The following is an 18057-nucleotide window of genomic DNA, read 5'->3' as shown; positions in this document are numbered from 1 at the left end:
TGACAATGCAAACAGTAGAAGCCTTGTCTAGGCTTCCCCCATTAAATATTTTTTCAAAACTACTTAGAATTAAAGTCTTTATTTCAATCGAAGCAAAATATATAAAATAAAAATACATAAATATTAAGCAACGTCCCTTTCTTTCTCCAAAATATTTAGTTTGTAAAATATTTATAAGATATTAACGTTAATTTACTCTTTACATATCAAATATATTGCGTTGCATGATAAATTATGTAGTATATATATTAAGAGTTATCTTTATTGGTGATTGTTATGCTTTCCTTAATAATATTTTTTTTTTAATTGAGAGAAATGTGATATTTTTTCATAAAATATGATTTTTGTAGAATAAGTTCTTTTAATAAACTATTCTAATTCTTTGTCATATTTTTATAATAACCCCTAAGAAATTATAATACTTTAGTAACTTCGAGAACTACCTTTGGTACTATTATCCAGTAAGATTTACTTTCATTGTTTTTATTCATTCTTCCTCTTATCAGCTCCAGTCAGTTTTGAATTTTCAAAGCTGGCCGCCGATCACTCACCAAAGTGCAGCCCTGGCTCTTATCGCTTTCCAACACTGGCAGCCGTGGTTGCAAATTTCGAACAGCTGATCGCCTAACAGCGCTTCGCAACACTCAGTCGAAGAACGAAAAAGAGAGTACAGACGAAAAGCTGGAGGAAAATTGTTTCACTTTTTCAGCCGTAAAACAAGATGTAAATCGAGTGCGAAAACAGCCCAAAATTGTGAAAACTCACGCGGGAAACACAATGCTAGCGACGGATAGCAATCGTAAGTGACAAATTCGCGGAATAAGCAGCCAAAGTGCCCGTGAAAATTTTCAACTTCGACCTGTCTGCTGGTCGGCGAGGGGGGCGGGGGCGGAGAGAGAGAGAGCGCAGCCTACACGAGAGAGGAAGAAAAATCAATAAAATTGTCGTGAAGCGCGATTGACCAGAGCAAAACAAAGAGCGACTACGAAAGAGAGGGGCAAAGTGGAGCCCGAAAAGACAAACAACAACAAGAGAGCAGCCGTTAGCTGGCCCAAATGCGTTGGCCGAAAAGAGAGAGGGCGAGGGCAAAGCAGCACTCGAAAAGGAAGTGCGAGTAAACAAACAAACAAACAAGTGCGCAATAAGCAAACCTCGAACAGCTGTCCCGCTCAAACATAAATATTTGCTGACATGTGAATAACATTCAGTTTGTACGCATGTGAATTGCCAATAAAGCAAATACACATATGCACAAAAATGAAGCAACGTTCGCACGTTCATTCACTTCCAGAAAGTAAATACAAGCACACACATCTTCGAATGGAATCGCCCACTTTTCGCATGATTCACTTTCCAGTCGCTAATTAAAGCGGCGGCGGCAGAAATAGAATAGCTGCGAAAACAAGCAATAACGCCAACTACAATGTGCGCTGATGTGATTTGAGAACTACTTAATTTGCTGAATTACAGTGTTTTTGGTGCTTTCAGTGCGGTGCAAACAAACCCCACAAATTTGACACCTTACTATGTACTTCAAATAACAATGTTCCACTTGGGGCTCTGAGTTCACTGCGTAAAATGAACCGCAGTGAACTTTACAACTGAAACCGTATGATGTAAATTTATGACCACCAAAACAAGTGTTTGTTCAGTCCGGAGAGATAATATAATAAATGAGTACGGCTTATCATAAAAACTAACGCTATGGGATAGGCTACTACATATACCTTCTAGAATTTACATATTTTTCAACACGGTTTTCAGAAAATTATTAAAATCGATTTAATTATTTAAATCTATTTTTAAAGAATTTATAAACATTCCTTAATTCTCAACTCGTAGTATATAATATAAATATAAATTATTCATTAAAGACCGATGAATAATACATGAATAAGTCAACTTTCCCAATAAGATCAGTAAAGTGCTCGTCTCATATAATGGTATCCAAACTTTTTGCCACATCGTAGTTTCTTTCTATTAACAGGTTTAATGATATTATAATTTATTTATTATTATTATAATTTATTCATATCAAAAACATAAACAGTTCCTTATGGTACCGATTATAAGATGTGGTAGTAGCTAGTTTTTGGATATATCTTACACTTTAAAAAGGTCTGCAATGGTAACAGAGTCTAAGGTCCGAGACTTTGCCATGCTTTATGTTTAATTAAAAATAAATAATAACTTATCAACTTCCCCTTTTGCAGATTAATAACGTCGCAAATCAATCAACACAAAGATGAATGTAATGCGAAAGCTGCGTGGAGCGGCTAGTGCCGGTGGCAGTAGTGGCGCTTCGACTGCCAACAGTACTCCTGAGGGCAACAGGACTCCCACCGCGCCCGCCGCAAATGGACGAACTAGCGAGGAGGCCCTGATAGACGCCCGTGTCCTGGTCAGCCTCAACACGCTAAAGAAGCTCTTCAACGAGTACACCCACCCGAGGGAACCGCTGAGCGAGCAGGAGCGCGACGCCAGGCTGTACGAGATGCTGCCCCTCTTCTGCAAAGTGAGTGAACCAATCTTATAGAGGATATGGCCTATTACTCCCCATCATTGCAGGTCTTTAGCAGCTGTCCGGCAAACGACATGAGCGAAAAGTTCTGGGATGTGGTCGCCTTTTGCCAGCAGGTGTCCCGCCTCATGGTCAGCGAAATCCGCAAGCGGGCCTCCAACCAGAGCACCGAGGCGGCATCCATTGCCATCGTTAAGTTTCTGGAGGTGGAGACCACGGAGGAAACCAGCAGCGGATGGATGCTGCTGGCAACCCTTAACCTTCTGGCCAATGGAGACGTTTCTCTTATACAGGTATAGTGATTTTAAAGTTATTTTAATTTTTTTATCACTTTAAGTCTAGAATCTCAAATTGTTCAATGATTTTTATTAACAAAGCATATTTTTGCTGATTTTAATATAATTCGCTTTTGGTTTTTATAGTTTGATTTTCATTTTGCTAGTGTAGATTCCCTTTTCACTTCCTTTGTGGACGTACGCTGAGTATCTTCACCCTCACTTTCGGAAGTTGCTCTTGGGTCTGTTCTTACATGAGCCCTGACACTAGAAGTTTGCAGTTCTTTTCCCTGGGCTGATTTTCTCGACTCTTTGGCTAACTTTTCATCAAGATCCTCAGTCTGTCCTTCGTGTCTTGGCTTATTAAGCACTTCAGCATTGCTTAAGGACCTGAGGCGAGCATAGCTCGAACCCTGTTCAACCAGCAGAATCTCTGACTTCTCCCTTTTTTCGGTGTCCAAAAGGGTGGATCGCCGGCTTAACTTGCGATCCATCTGGTTCGGTCTCATTGTGGCTTCGCTGTTTTGACTAGAACTAAAGCTAAGCGTGCTTCTGTCCTCGATCTTGGCCCAAAGGCTGGAGGAATCGCTGGTGCCACGCCAGTTGAGGGATGTTCGGGGTCGTTTTTTGGCCTCCTCCTCAATCGAGGCCTCGTACTCTGTGACGGCCGGTGCGATTTCCGATTCACTGGTTGTTATGGTCGGAGTGGACATGAAGCTCTCTTCGCTCTGGACTTGATGCAGCGAAAAGAACTTTTTTCGCATCTCGCCTAGTAGCTCCCACATGCGGGCCACTATGTGCGGCTGCTCTTGCTCCGCATTCGGCCGGAAGTACAGTGGCTGTGAGTGGGCCAACTTGAAGTAGCAACTGCAGCAGCGACACAAGAAGTCATCCACCGGCTTGGAGAGCACGAAGAGCCCGGCGGCTCCAATGTCCGACTGCTCGAAGAAGCTGCGACCCACCGCCTGACGACGCCAGTCGCCTGGCTCCATGCGCATTAGTAGATCGAACACGTGGAACATGTGCATCAAGTACATGGTTCCTGTGATCAGCGCAGCAATGCTCTGCTGCTTGCAGTGCGCGAAGTGCGGATGCTCTAGGTACTCGATGGTGGAGTTCATGGAGGCCAAGTGAGGATCCTGCATGGCGGTACGCATTATCAGCACGCCACAGGTGTAGTGCGATATCACCGCGCTCAGTGTAAGCAGCAGTTGCGAGGAGAGCACCGAGCTCCGGGCCAACATCAGTCGGAAAGCACCCAAAGCTGCGAGCATCGTAAAGGACGCGAAGGTGGCGCAGTATAGGATCACGTGCGGGATACGCTCGGGCCAGTAGGATGCGCCACGCATGTGGAAGAACATGCACACACTGCCCAGCACCACCTCAATGAGCTTAAAGAACACCCAGACCTGGTTCATTTTGCAGAAGAGGAGTAAAATTGAATCTTAAAATAGTTGGGGATTTCAATTTGACTTATGTTTAAAAATATTATGACACAGAAAAGGTTATCAGATTAGATTATATCCTAATTTTGTGAATAAAATGTTAGATAGAAGTACCGAATGTTGAAGACTAATTATGGAATTTATTTTGATTCTTTATCATGGGACTGCTAATTGTTAAAATTTATATAAATCAAATGCCTATTTATTTTAATAAACTTACTTCTTCCTTCTTCATTTTATATTAAACCTATTAACACTTTTACGTTCTACCATTCTAGGTGATGACTGCCGCAGCGGTTCCCTCGACTCTTGTGAAGTGCCTGTATTTGTTCTTCGACCTGCCAATAATAGAGGACGATGAGCCAAGAGCAGACGGAGGGGCAATCAGTGAATTTAACGCCCAGGAAAGGCGCACCCTCCTGCAGAAGGTGTTTGTGCAGCTGCTGGTAAAGCTCTGCTCGTACCCCTATCCCGCCGAGGAGCTGGCCCGCATGGACGACTTGACGCTGCTCTTCTCGGCCATCACATCGCCCTGTCCCATCCACAACATTGTGTGGCGCAAGAACGCTGCTGAAATCCTGACCAGAATATCAAGAAACGGTCTGACCGATGCTGTGGTTAGCTACATACATTGTAAGTAGCTTGCTGTCGAATCAAGGGGTTTGGATAGATATGCAGACAGAATACATTAAACCCTTACCTTATCTTTTAGCCAAGGGCTGCATGGCGCTGTGCGTAGACAACATGCAACGCCTGACTTTTGGGAACCCTTTGGAAATCGTCGAAATGTTCGTCACCGTGTTCTGCTTCCTCAAGGACTCTAGTCAGGTATCCCAGATTCTCATGGATGATTTTCGCGCCTCCCAGGGATACGTATTTCTCAGCGAGTTTCTGCTAAAGTAAGCTTCATAATCTATAGTTCGAAAACATCTAAACTAATAACTATTTACAGGTTTGACAACAACCGCAGCCAATCGCTGGAGATTCAAGCAGCCGTTCGCAATCTTGTTCTGATGATCTCTTCGTTGTGCATGTGCGGCTTCTACGAGCTCCGACCGCCAGCTTCGCAGTTCAACACGGCTTTCAAGCTGCAGAACTTCCAGCTTCCGCAGGCCACCTCGCGAGAGACTTGTGTGCGAAATGTGTACGCCTTTCAGGTGCTACAGAACGTGTTCCTTAAGTCCACGACGCCCGCACTGTGCTGTACCATCCTGGACGCCATTTCGCGTGTGTACCATTCGGAGAACGCCAACTACTTCATCCTGGAATCGGAGCACACACTCAGTACGTTCGCGGAGCGCATACATCTGAAGAGCCCGCAAATCCAGGAAAAGTTCTACGACATGCTGGAGTTCATCGTCTTCCAGCTGAACTTTGTGCCCTGCAAGGAGCTGATCAGCCTTTCGCTTTTGCTGAAGCATAACCAGTCGACGCCCTGCAGCATTCTATGTCTGAAGACGCTGCTAAATATTTTGCGGCACAACTCTGTCTTTAAAGATGTCTACCGCGAAGTCGGTATTCTGGAGATCTTCGTAGGCTGCCTCACACGATACGCATCCCACGTGCAGCAAATTACGAAGGGCGACGAGTCAGTGGTGGTGAATCTAGAAGGCGACACGGACGATGAACTGCTGGACACGATGGGCAAACATGTCCTGGAGGCGCTAACCATGCTGCTGGGCGGTGGAGCGAGTAACAATGCCCAACTCTTTCGTGACTACGGTGGCGCAAAGTGCGTTCACGAGCTGGTGAAGTTCAAGCACTGTAGACCGCAGGCCCTCGGAATCGTGAGGGAGCTGATTCTGTCTGCAGGAGGAGACGACGACATGCTGCACATACTCTCACTGATGCACAGCGTCAGCCCATCGCAGGTGGAGTTCAAGATACAGATATTGAACATGCTCCTCGGATGCCTGAAGGACTCCCACCGCACACGTACGGTGTTCCGCAAAGTGGGGGGATTTGTTTACGTCACCAGCGTTTTCGTGTCCCTGGATGGAAGCATGGCACGGCCACAACCGGACATTCCACAACAGGATCTCATTCTGCTACTGCAAATAGTCTTCCAGACCCTGGCCACGGCCATGCGGTTTGAGCCGGCCAACGCCAAGTTTTTCTACCAGGAGATCAGCAGCAGCTCGTTGTGCGACACTCTTCGCCTGCTAGGATGCTTTGGGGGATCGTCTGCTTTGCAGGACTTCACAGGCGTCTATGAGCCGCAGCAGTCGCTGCTCAAGTATTACCATGAGATTTTCAGCGGGGACATTCTATCTGCCAGGTAAGTTTGTCAGTAAGAAGTAAGCTATCAGCCAAAACTTTCCAAAAGTTGTTGTTAGGTAAAGTGCAACTGTTTTACTAAAGAAAGATTAAAATGTATTCAAACTTTTTCCTTAGTTTTTCAGAAGACGTTCCCTACCCGCTGTCCTACGTGTGCGTTGTATTCCGGCTGCTCTACAGTATTGCGCTAGACAATTTCGAGGCGCCAAATCTGAATGGCATCATCACACTCTTTAGCGATCCTCCGGCGCTTTTGCGATCTCCGAGCAAGGAGCTGGCGGCACCAGTGCATCCCAGCCAGCTGAATCTCACGCAACCAAGTCCCGAGCCGCGGATAGTACACCCAGGTGTGGTACTCTGCATGCTTCAGCTACTACCCGCCGTTGAGAATGATTTAGAACCACTGAAGGCGGTGCAACTGCAGGTATACCTCAGCGAAATCATCAAGTCTTTGGTGCGGAGCGAGCGGAATCAGCAGATTATGTGCGATCACGGACTGGCTGAGAAACTGCTCAAGCTGACGCGGAGAGCGCTGGCGGAGGAGGCGCACCCCCTGCACGTACCAATGCAGTACATTCTGGAGCGTCTTGCCGCCCAGGCACTGCAGCCCACCGAACTACGCCAGTTTCTGCGCTTGGGCGAACCGCTCTCCTGTGCGGATATAGACCTACAGCATCCGTACAAGCTGGGCGGACCCGTTCCGCTGACTCGAATCAAGACTCTGGTATCGATGACAACACCTCGCGACTTTCGTGCCCACGGCTCAAGCACGCTGCCTCCCTTCGTGGAGCTGGACATGTCGGCCGAGGGTTTCGGTTGCCTGTATCTGCCCTCATTGGCGCCCCAAGCAACGGCCACTGCCGGCGGGACCATTGACGCTAACACCATTGGAGGCATTGGTGCCGGCGATCGCATCTTTCCTCCACAGACAGGTCTAACGTACTCCACCTGGTTCTGCGTAGAAAAGTTCTCAGATCCCAAAACGGATCCACACTGCGTCAGGCTTCTTACCTTGGTCAGGACCATTCACAATCCACGGGAGGAAAACCTGGCATGTTTATCCATTTTGCTCTCGGCGCGAGACAAAGCTATCGTCGTCTCCACTCAGGAGACTTTGGTTACGCCGAGGAAAAGTAAGTTGACTTTATCCGTAGTGAATCCCGTAATTAAATATTTAAATTTTTCAGGTATTGGTGACTGGGAGCCTGAAGGATCTGACGACGGCATTGCTCGCATATGGTGTCCGGACCTTCTGCATGAGGGCCAGTGGCATAACCTGGTCGTCGTGCTCAACCGAGCCGTTCTAAAGAATTCCAGCTTGTTCCTTTATTTGGACGGGGTGCCCATGCACACCCAGAAGCTTCACTACATCGCCCAACATCCGGCAGCTGGCAACGCCAGTCTCACGTCGGCCACACAGATTTTCGGATACATTGGTACACCGCCAATATGGCGTCGCTATTCGCGTCTCTGTTGGAAGCAAGGCGTCTGCCACCTGATCGAAGACGTGCTTACACAGCAGACGGTTCAGACCATTTACCAACTAGGGCCTCACTACATGGGCTCGCTGCAGGCACCTCAACTTGGGAAGCAGACGGAATCCTTAGTGCCCCTGGTGCCCGAGGATCGAGTACTCCTGGGTCTTAACGCTAAGGCGGTTTCCAAGCTGACGCTTGTCAAAATTCGCAAAGTATACAGCCGGGCGGACAACAAGAGCATTGCCAAGCAGCTTAATATGAACTCTCACGAGAATGCTACTCCCATCAAGTAAGTAGGCAGTGATTGCTGCTCAAGTAGTTTGTGGAACAGTTTACTAAGAATCCGATCTTCCAGAATTCTGCACAACTCCGCTGGACACCTGGCAGGGGCCGGTCGATCCCTGGGCGGCGTCGTCGTGGGTTATCTCGGGGTGAGAGTCTTCAGCCCGCATCCCGTCTCTGCCATGATCGACACAGTGGGCGGCTGCAACGTGCTGCTTGGCATCATCGCCATGGCTCAAGACGTGGAATCCTTGTATGCTGGAGTGAAGGCTTTGACCTGTGTGGTGCGGAGCAATCGGGCAGCCCAAGCTGAGATGGACCGGAAAAGGTGCTACCAGACACTGGGCATGTTCTTCAAGAAGAAAAAGCATCTGCTGAACTCGCACATACTGCACCTGACCTTTGGTCTGGTGGGCACTGTAAACAGTGGACAGGACATGTCATCCATTCCGAATGTGACTGCATTCCAAGACCTTTTGTGTGACCTAGAGATCTGGCACAACGCACCGAACGGACTTCTGCGATCGCTACTGGAGCACCTGCTGGAGTTGGTGGTGGAGTCGAGCGACAAGAAGCAGAACGTTAAGATCATGCGAGACCTTCAGCTCCTGGTCAAATTGCTGCACATTATCACCCAGATCCAAGACCACTCGACACGAGAGATCCTTTTCAGTCTGCTGGAGACCCTGCTGGGTGGTCAGCCGAGGCACACCGACCTCCTGCTTTTTGGTCAGTATGTAGCGGCCAAGTTACCACTGGCTCATAATGGAGGTTTGGAACGCGCCGTGCTCCTACCCAGCATGAAGAATCCTGCCGAAGATCAGGATGGTGGCGTGGCCCAAAACATTTACCTGCGCAATCGCTGCCTTTCCCTGCTCCATGGACTTCTATTCACGCCCCGCAATACCGTGAACTATGTGATCTGCGATGATATTTCCAAGACTCTGGGCATGGATTGGCTGCTACTCTTCATGCAACCGCACGTCCACTTTACGACTGTCATTATTGCAGTACGCATCCTGGTTGTTATCTGTGCCAACGAAAGTTTTCTTGTGCGCTTTCGGGATGCCACCCACAATGGCGGTTATCTCCGTTTCACAGACATGGTTTCACAGCGGAAAATGATGGGTCTCGGAGCCCAACAGCTTAACCAGCGTCCTACGAATGGCACTGGCACCGTCATCGTAGCCACTCCACAGAATACCATACAACACCTGCCCACACAGATCGCGGGAGAGGTACGAGCAGCGGCACTAAATATACCAGGTGAGCATTTAAAACTTTGAAAACTATTCTTCATCTACATTTATTTTAATGTATTTTCAGGTTTCCAGCTTCTTGAATGGCTGATGAATCACCATCTTGACGTACCGGAGCTGTACTTCCTAATGACCGCCCTGATTATGGGACAGCCTGTAAAGGTGCTGGCTACGGAGCATACCAAGTTTGATCTTGACCGCGTCTGGTCGTTCCTTTGGGGCGCTCCTGTCTCCGCAAATACGCAGCTGCCGAAGCTCAATGTTTGTCCCGAGGGTGTCTGCGTTCTTCTGGCTATGGTGCGGGGAATCGTTCACGGTGGAGAGTGCGCCCCCTGGCTACACAGTCATCCGGAGACCATCATACAGCTTCTGTTCAGTCTGTATCAAAACCTCACCGACTTTGCGCCAGTGATGATGTCTGGCGATGTAATCACCTCGCTGGTTGCCGTACTGTTTCCATTGACATCCCGCTCTGCAGACTCTGAACCCAATAGTGGAGCATCCACTCCGACAGATGAAACAGGAAGCAGCTTCGCTTTGCCACCCCCGGAAGCTCTGCACGGAGGCCCGCAGCCCAAGTTAACCACTCACCCGGTGTGCAAGTGCATTATCGACTTCCTGCGCGTCATAGTCGTAGACTCGCTCGGCCTGAATATGCAGGGAAAGCTCACAGCGGTAATCGACCTCGTGCTGGATGCGGCTCCGGACTCGGCAGAACTCCCGCTGCAGGTTCAGTACCAGACCCAGATCATCATTGCATTAATGGATCATCTACTGGCCGCAGATGTGCTTGTGGGCGAACAGGCGGCGTTGCCTCTAGTGCCTCTCCTACAGAGCCAGATGCAGCAGGTCGCACCAAACGTATTCTACCTAACCACCCGCATCGTGGACAAGCTGTGGCAGGGCTGTCTCGCCCGCAACCCGCACGACATCTTCGACTTCGTCATTAAGCTGATCGTACAGGCAAAGCGAAGATCCTCGTCATTGTCGCTGGAGCAACTGCATCACTCGCTAAATCGCAGCATTCTCTTCCTGCTCTCCCGCCCCACCGACGACTCGCGGGCCGAGCAGATGAGTGTGTTGGAAGCGCTGCACAAGATCATTCAGCACCGTCTACTGATCTTCGGAGCGGGTAATCATGAACTGGAATTCATTGGATGCCTTACATACTGCCTGCTGCAATTGACTGCCGACATGAAAATTGTTCTGGACCCGGCCACCAGCCGAAATACCACCTGGCACGTAAATCCACAGACAGAGACGACAGAGCCCAAGGACGAAGACCTCAACCAGTTGCAGGGCCGGAACCTGATCGTTGGCGCTGCCTTTCGCGTATGGGAGGAGCTGTACGTGTGCAAGAAGCCGGCCATCGAGGAGGTTTTTAAAATCTCCCTCACATCCCCACCGCCCAACTCCAAGGCACCTGATCTGCAGACTACGCGGGAGCAGGTAATGGAGCTGGCATCTACTAAATGGTTTACCTATGTGGAGGCGGAACGCAAGGCCACCTATCGAGTCCCCTGGGAACTGCACACGCAGCTCCACTCAAAAATCCTGAAGGTCACCGGTGGATTGTCGCGCTTCACCAGTCGAACTAAAGCAAAGAAGGAGGAGCTGGTACGAACCAAATCGACCCTGACTCGCGAGGCCGCCTTTGAGTCTACTGGCATCCATGTGCAGCTTATTAAGGATCTCCTGGACTTGCGCGCCAAGCAGTACCAGCAGATGCTGCAGCACACCCAACGCTACGTATACCAGGACTGGGTGCAGTCGGAAATGGAGCTTACCCGTGAGCGGGGCCTGTGGGGTCCAACTGGCAGTTGTTCGCTGGATAAGTGGATTTTGGACACCACTGAGGGTCCCCACCGAATGCGCAAGAAGACGATGCGCAATGATGTCTTTTACCTGAACTATCCATACCGACCGGAGTTGGAACTTGCAGACAACCGACAGCTAAAGTACAAGGTGGCTTCCAGTCTGGACAGCAAGACTTACGCCCTGCACGGTCCGCAACAGCCACGCATCTTGGCGGAGGCAGCGGAGCACCATGCAATGCAACAGCAGAGTTCGCTGGAAGCGGTGCATTCGCATCGTTTGGAGACCAGCAGTTCTACCTCCACACCTCCACCGCTTGTTTTACCGAAGCTTGTCGGGCATGGACCAGCCACACAGGAGTCAATGGATGGCAATGCACCAGAAGATGACGAGGAGGAGGAGGACACCTCGATGACCAGCGATAATGAGACATTCTTGCGCCTACTTGAGGAACAGGAGAAGATCAGCTTTATGTTCCGATGTGCCAGGGTACAGGGACTGGACACCTTTGAGGGACTCTTATTGTTCGGCAAGGAGCACTGTTACATTGTGGATGGCTTTACGTTGCTGAAGAACCGCGAGATTCGGGACATTGACACCCTGCCGCCAGGCGCCTATGAGCCGATCATTCCCAACTCCGGAGGAACCTCGTCGACCACTTCGCGTGCCGTAAGCCACAAGCTCAGGCAGTGCTCCAAGTTTGCGTACGAGGAAATCCGAGAGGTTCACAAGCGACGCTACTTGCTCCAACCTATCGCCCTGGAGGTATTCTCCGAGGACGGACGCAACTACCTTCTGAGCTTTCCGCGTAAGGTGCGCAACAAGGTGAACCAGCGTTTCCTGGCCCTGGCCACTGCGCTGAACGACAACGCACAGCAGTCCGTAGCGGGACAGAAGCGCACGGCCAGTGTGGAGCAAACGGCGGGAATCTTCAGCGGACTGATTGGCGAGACCTCGGTAACCCAGCGCTGGGTGCGCGGCGAGATCTCCAACTTCCAGTACCTTATGCACCTGAACACGCTGGCCGGGCGCAGCTACAACGACCTGATGCAGTATCCCGTCTTTCCCTGGATCCTGGCCGACTACGACTCCGAAGAGTTGGATCTGACCAACCCGAAGACCTTCAGAGACTTTTCGCGACCCATGGGAGCCCAAGCCGACGAACGGCTGGAGCAATTCCAGAAGCGCTTCAAGGAGTGGGACGATCCGCATGGCGAGACGCCTCCATACCACTATGGCACCCATTATAGTTCAGCGATGATTGTGTGCTCGTATCTGGTAAGGCTGGAACCCTTCTCTCAGCCATTCCTCAAGCTTCAGGGCGGACACTTTGATCTGGCGGACCGCATGTTTCATAGCATTAAGGAGGCCTGGCTATCCGCCTCTAAGTTGAACATGGCCGACGTCAAGGAACTCATCCCAGAGTTCTTCTACCTGCCCGAGTTCCTCAGCAACTTCAACAGCTTCGATCTGGGTACCAAGCAGAACGGCGAGACCCTCAACCACGTTATCCTGCCGCCGTGGGCCAAGCACGATCCCAGGGAGTTCATCCGACTTCACAGAAGCGCTCTGGAGTGTGACTATGTCAGCCAGCACCTGCATTTGGTAAGCTCAGAGTAATCCTATCAGTTGGGTGCCATTATTTAATAATAATACTTACAGTGGATTGACTTAATTTTTGGATGCAAGCAACAGGGACCAGCGGCCGTTGATGCGGTCAATGTATTTCACCACCTCTTCTACGAGGGAAACGTGGATATATACAAGTAATTATAAAAAATATTCAATATTCAAAGAGCTTCTTATAAAACTATATTTCCTATTTTTCTTTGCAGCATTGATGACCCACTTAAAAAGAATGCCACCATTGGCTTCATCAACAACTTTGGCCAGATTCCCAAGCAGCTGTTCAAAAAGGCGCATCCCGCTAAAAAGATGGGTAGCTCTCGGCATTCGGCACTAATCGATCCTACTTCACTGATCCAGGGAAATAGCACAGTGCTGCAAACCGACCGGCTGTTCTTCCACAACTTGGACAACCTCAAGCCCAGTCTGCAGCCCATAAAGGAGTTGAAAGGTCCGGTCGGTCAAATCTTGCAGCCAGACAAGACGGTGTTTGCCGTGGAGCAGAACAAGGTGATGATGCCGCCGTCGTACACAAAGTACATCGCCTGGGGCTTTGCCGACCATTCACTCCGCGTGGGACTCTACGACACGGATCGGGCATCCTTTGTGTCCGAGGCATCGGCCCAGAACTCGGGTGAGATTCTCGCTTGCGCCTGTCCCAATGCCAAGATGATTGTCACGGCCGGCACCAGTTCGGTGGTGACTATCTGGAAGTTCGACGCGAATCGAAAAAGTCTTGCCGTCAAGCACTCATTGCACGGACACACGGACGCTGTCACCTGCCTAGCAGCCAGCGCGGCTTACAATGTCATCGTGTCCGGATCGCGGGACGGCACAGCCATTGTCTGGGACATGACGCGGTTCACCTTCGTGCGCCAGCTGCGAGGACATGCTGGTGTGGTGGCTGCCGTGGCCATTAACGAGCTAACCGGGGATATAGCTACCTGCTCGGCCACCTGGCTCCACGTGTGGTCCATCAATGGGGATGCCCTGGCCATGGTCAACACTTGTGTGGGCAGTGCGGATCGCATGCAGCAGATCTTGTGTGTGGGTTTCTCGCAGATCCGCGAGTGGGACCAGCAGAACGTAGTAATAACTGGCTCAACCGACGGTGTGGTGAGGGTGAGTATGCCAAACCTTTTATTAAACTAAATAATCCAAGGCCTCCATTTACGCAGATGTGGTCCCTGGAGTACACGCAGGTGCCCATCGATCGCAAGTTGAAACGAGGCACGGAGGTGTCTTCGCAGGACAAACCCGACTCTGTCTCTTTGGAAGGCAAAGACAATAAGGACGACAAAATAAGCCTCATCAAGCCAATAAGAAGCCGTTCCCAGTCAGAGGAGGAATTGGGTTGGTTGATACCATTTGAATACCCTATCTTTTCACTTAGCCTGTACTAACCTTTTTCTATCTCCCGCAGAGATTGTCAAATCCGCCTCGGAGAGCAGCATTTCAGAGGCCTCACAGCATAGCCTAGAGTTGAGTAAGTCAGCAGGTGCTAAAGCGGATCAGGAAGGGGAGCCCAGAAAAAGCTCAATTTCGGGGGCAAAGTCCCTGCACGAAATGAAATCAGCCACTGTTGAAGGGGAGAGCAGCAGTTGTGATCCTAAATCCAATGAGGGTAAGAAAGTCCACATTATGACGTGCCATAAACTAATTTCTTACGATCATCTAGATGAATATTCTATAAGGCCAAGCAAATCAGACACGAGTCTGACTGATGGCTTCGTTTTAATAGACAATGACAGACATAAAGGCGACCAAATTCTAAGAAAAGGCAAGTTTTTATTAAAATATATATTTATTTTTCCCCTTTTTCAACGATGGTATTACATTATTTAATACGTTAGTGTTAAACTAAGATTAACTAGTAAAATTATCTTTAACTTTAGGCTTCAGATGGCAACGTCAATTAATGTTCAGATCTAAGCTGACCATGCACACGGCGTATGATCGCAAGGATAACGCTGAACCAGCTAGCATTACAGCATTGACGGTATCCAAAGATCACAAGATTTTATATGTTGGTAAGTAGTTCACTGAGGAATTCAAAACCAAACAACGTGTCCACATACTAAACTTTACACAATTTGAAGGTGATGCACGAGGTCGTATCTTTTCCTGGAGCGTTACGGAACAGCCTGGTCGCGGAGTTGCCGACCATTGGCTGAAAGATGAGGGAGCTGATCAGTGTGTCAAATGCCACGTCAAGTAAGTTATTGCAAATCCAGCTCTATTTTTATAGATTTTCAATCCGAACTTACTATACTTTTCCTTTAAAACTTCTAAGTTTTATTATTGTATCGAAGTAGTATAGTAAAGCGTTTAAATTAATGTAATTTAACATTCTACCTTTTTATCAATTCGTTTCAGATTTACTTTATACGAGAGGAAGCACCATTGCCGCAATTGCGGTCAAGTTTTCTGCAATAAGTGCAGTCGCTTCGAGTCGGAAATATCGCGTCTTCGAATCCTTAAGCCAGTTAGGGTGTGCCAGGCGTGCTACGGTCAACTGCGCACCAATTCGGTGGACAATTAGAAAAATGAGATGGGATGCATACACATTACTGCTAACCATATTACTGTGTTTATTGGTAAAAGTTATACGTAGTTAGGCTTAATGCTTTCGTTTATTTACTTTCGGTCCAATAATTGTATCCAAATCAAGTTAATCTAACTTCAACCAAAGGCTGTTATATGATTTTATTTTTTGTTTTACATAGTTTAAATCGAATTTTGTATGTACACAATCCAAGTTGCAATATAATTTATACACCTATTTATATATATTTATTAAACACCGAGTTTATCCATAATAAATACTGCTTTTCACCGCAAGCATTGACAATTTATAGTTATGTAAAATGTAAAATTCTATAAGTATTGACTATTTAGTGTAGACCTTCGAAGCATGTATGAGCAGCCTACAAAAGTGGCCAGCGCACAAAACTCGAGTGTCTCTTCAAGGATTGATGTTTCCCGTATTGATGGTCAGAACAGCTAAATCAATAATAATCAAACAAGCACCGCCAGTTATATCAATTAAATAGTGAACTCGAACACTTTTCTAGCAAATAAAACCGAACACATCACAAAGGATATCCCCGCACCTTTTGCGGGAACAAAACACGTTTTAGCACACAACAATACAACCTCACACTAAACTAAATGCAAGTAGATTTTCTCAACATTACTTTTAAATGAGTAAAAAATAAAATCAATGCAAAAATGTTATAAACGGGACACGAGTTGAAAAGCAATATTTCGAATTGCAATCAAAATTAACCATGCCTTGAAAAATGAAAAGTAAATGTATAAAAAAGTCAGCCGACTGTGCTGTCATTTTCTGAAAACACTTTAGCACTTTGTTTCCGAGCTTTAAACCATTTAATTCCTTCCATTGATCACAACAACACCTAAACACTAAATTAATGTAAATAACAAACAACAATGAAAACATATAATAGTAAGACAAATAAATTAGATAAATATATTGGTAGCCGTGGTAGAAAAACATTCCGTATTTTGTAGAGAATCTACATGTTGCATTGATAATAATTTACAAATATTACATATGTATGTACGGGTGGCTGTTTATATGTAAATTAATGTTGTGGTAGGAGCCACAAATGCAATTCCATCTTCTCTAGCCTGTTAAACTAATTTCCGAACTCTATCCAAAGACTTAAGAAGCACCAAAGACAGAGAAAATGTAACTTTATATCCTCTACAAACGATTCAATAAATTATACAGCTCAACGTTTTCAAATGTGTTATATTGTAAATCAGAAAGAGAATTGTTATAAAAACAATACCTAGCCAGTTAGTGCAATACGAGAAAACACCACAACCAACACGGGACAACCTGTAACAACATAACAACCTACATAGATTTCTGCAAAGAAAGATATAAATACAAATATATATTTATTGTTAGTGTGTGGATAGAAAGCATAAATATTACGGCATGCGAAGTTAAAAATACAATTTAATAAAATGAGCTATGTTATCACACTACAGCATTTTTATTAATTTATATAAAGTCAAGGTGGGGAAAGGGCCTATGTTCGGGTATTTTGCCATGAAATACCCGCACACTTGGCTAGATCTGGGCACCAATTCTGATGATTATGTAACAAAAAAGGACATCCATGATTTTTAAAACATTGAAATAAACTGAAAAAATGTTTTTTTAAATCTTTTGTTTCTATTATGAAGTAATTTACTTTGTTATCTCATTGCTTGGCATTGTTTGTTGCCTTAGTTCCCAAAAGCCTCACATGTCTATGGCAAAAAATCGCATCCTTTTATATTTTATGATAAAGCGCATTTAGTTATGCTGTTATACAAGTAGATTAATGGCATTCCAATCAGTAGCCCAGTTCGCTTAATATTCTACAGCAGACAAAAATAACGTGACTTATAATTAATTTTATATAGCCATACTCGCCTTCTTCGATTTTGTTACCTTCTCTATAATTTGAAACCCATTTCCGTGGGGTGTTCTCTTAAGATTTGGAAATATCCAAAAGTAACACGGACTTAACAATAACATTTTAAACGCCGATAAAATATTGTAATAAAAAAATCAAGAGTTGTTGTTTGGTCTTTTAAAAGGAATTGCTTCCTGCAAACGACGCATAATATTTTAAATTAACAGTTTGGCCGGGTGGTACGAATTCATGGTGCACCACACTACGAAAAATAAAAAAAAAAACAAGAAAGGAAGTTATACCCTTGCAGCTATAAAAAATAAGCAATAATTTTATTAAATTGAATTCGAAATTCTTAAAAATATAAAAATTTATATTCCCAATACTATAAGATAATATGTCAAAAAGCCCCAAAGCTATAATTTGTTTCAAATTATTTCCGACCAATTATCCGATCGTTCCTATATGATATAGTCGTCCGATTTAAGTAAAATTAATTTAAAATTCAGAACTAATTAAAAAATGTTATTTTCAAGCTTATAAGGTTATAGTTAAAAAACACAAAAGATATATTTTTATACCCTTGCAGAGGGTATAATAATTTCAGTCAGAAGTTTGCAACGCAGTGAAGGAGACGTACGGA

The 18057-nt window shown here is 46.5% G+C and overlaps 2 protein-coding genes across 2 annotated transcripts; one reads left to right on the top strand and one right to left on the bottom strand.

Annotated features, from left to right (window-relative positions):
• The first annotated feature begins 659 nt into the window (after positions 1-659).
• Positions 660-16998, top strand: LOC108033717 (WD repeat and FYVE domain-containing protein 3). The gene is made up of 18 exons (XM_017108250.3): positions 660-799; positions 2214-2515; positions 2569-2814; positions 4520-4874; positions 4954-5140; positions 5194-6519; positions 6636-7651; positions 7706-8285; positions 8352-9544; positions 9605-12957; positions 13015-13118; positions 13188-14100; positions 14157-14331; positions 14402-14602; positions 14657-14758; positions 14874-15008; positions 15078-15192; positions 15355-16998. Exons 2-18 carry the CDS (start codon positions 2246-2248, stop codon positions 15518-15520), a joined length of 10437 nt encoding a protein of 3478 aa, XP_016963739.1. The 5' UTR covers positions 660-799; positions 2214-2245; the 3' UTR covers positions 15521-16998.
• On the bottom strand, positions 2871-4304 carry LOC108033718 (uncharacterized). Its single transcript, XM_017108251.2, has one exon. The coding sequence runs from the start codon at positions 4212-4214 to the stop codon at positions 2952-2954; it is 1263 nt and encodes a 420-aa protein (XP_016963740.1). The 5' UTR covers positions 4215-4304; the 3' UTR covers positions 2871-2951.
• Positions 16999-18057: the final 1059 nt, after the last annotated feature.

This window comes from Drosophila biarmipes, chromosome 2L, assembly GCF_025231255.1.
Source record: "Drosophila biarmipes strain raj3 chromosome 2L, RU_DBia_V1.1, whole genome shotgun sequence".
In the NCBI taxonomy this organism is placed as follows: Eukaryota; Metazoa; Arthropoda; class Insecta; order Diptera; family Drosophilidae; genus Drosophila; species Drosophila biarmipes.
Note: the sequence above shows the minus strand (reverse complement) of the source record. Positions and strands in the feature narration are given on the sequence as shown.

Excerpts from the sequence above, each read along its gene's own strand:
- LOC108033717 (XM_017108250.3), top strand. The coding sequence starts at position 2,246 with ATGAATGTAATGCGAAAGCTGCGTGGAGCGGCTAGTGCCGGTGGCAGT. Across the intron at positions 12,958-13,014 it reads TCAGCCAGCACCTGCATTTG|TGGATTGACTTAATTTTTGG; the intron begins GTAAGCTCAGAG and ends TAATACTTACAG. Across the intron at positions 13,119-13,187 it reads GGAAACGTGGATATATACAA|CATTGATGACCCACTTAAAA; the intron begins GTAATTATAAAA and ends TTTTCTTTGCAG.
- LOC108033718 (XM_017108251.2), bottom strand. The coding sequence starts at position 4,214 with ATGAACCAGGTCTGGGTGTTCTTTAAGCTCATTGAGGTGGTGCTGGGC.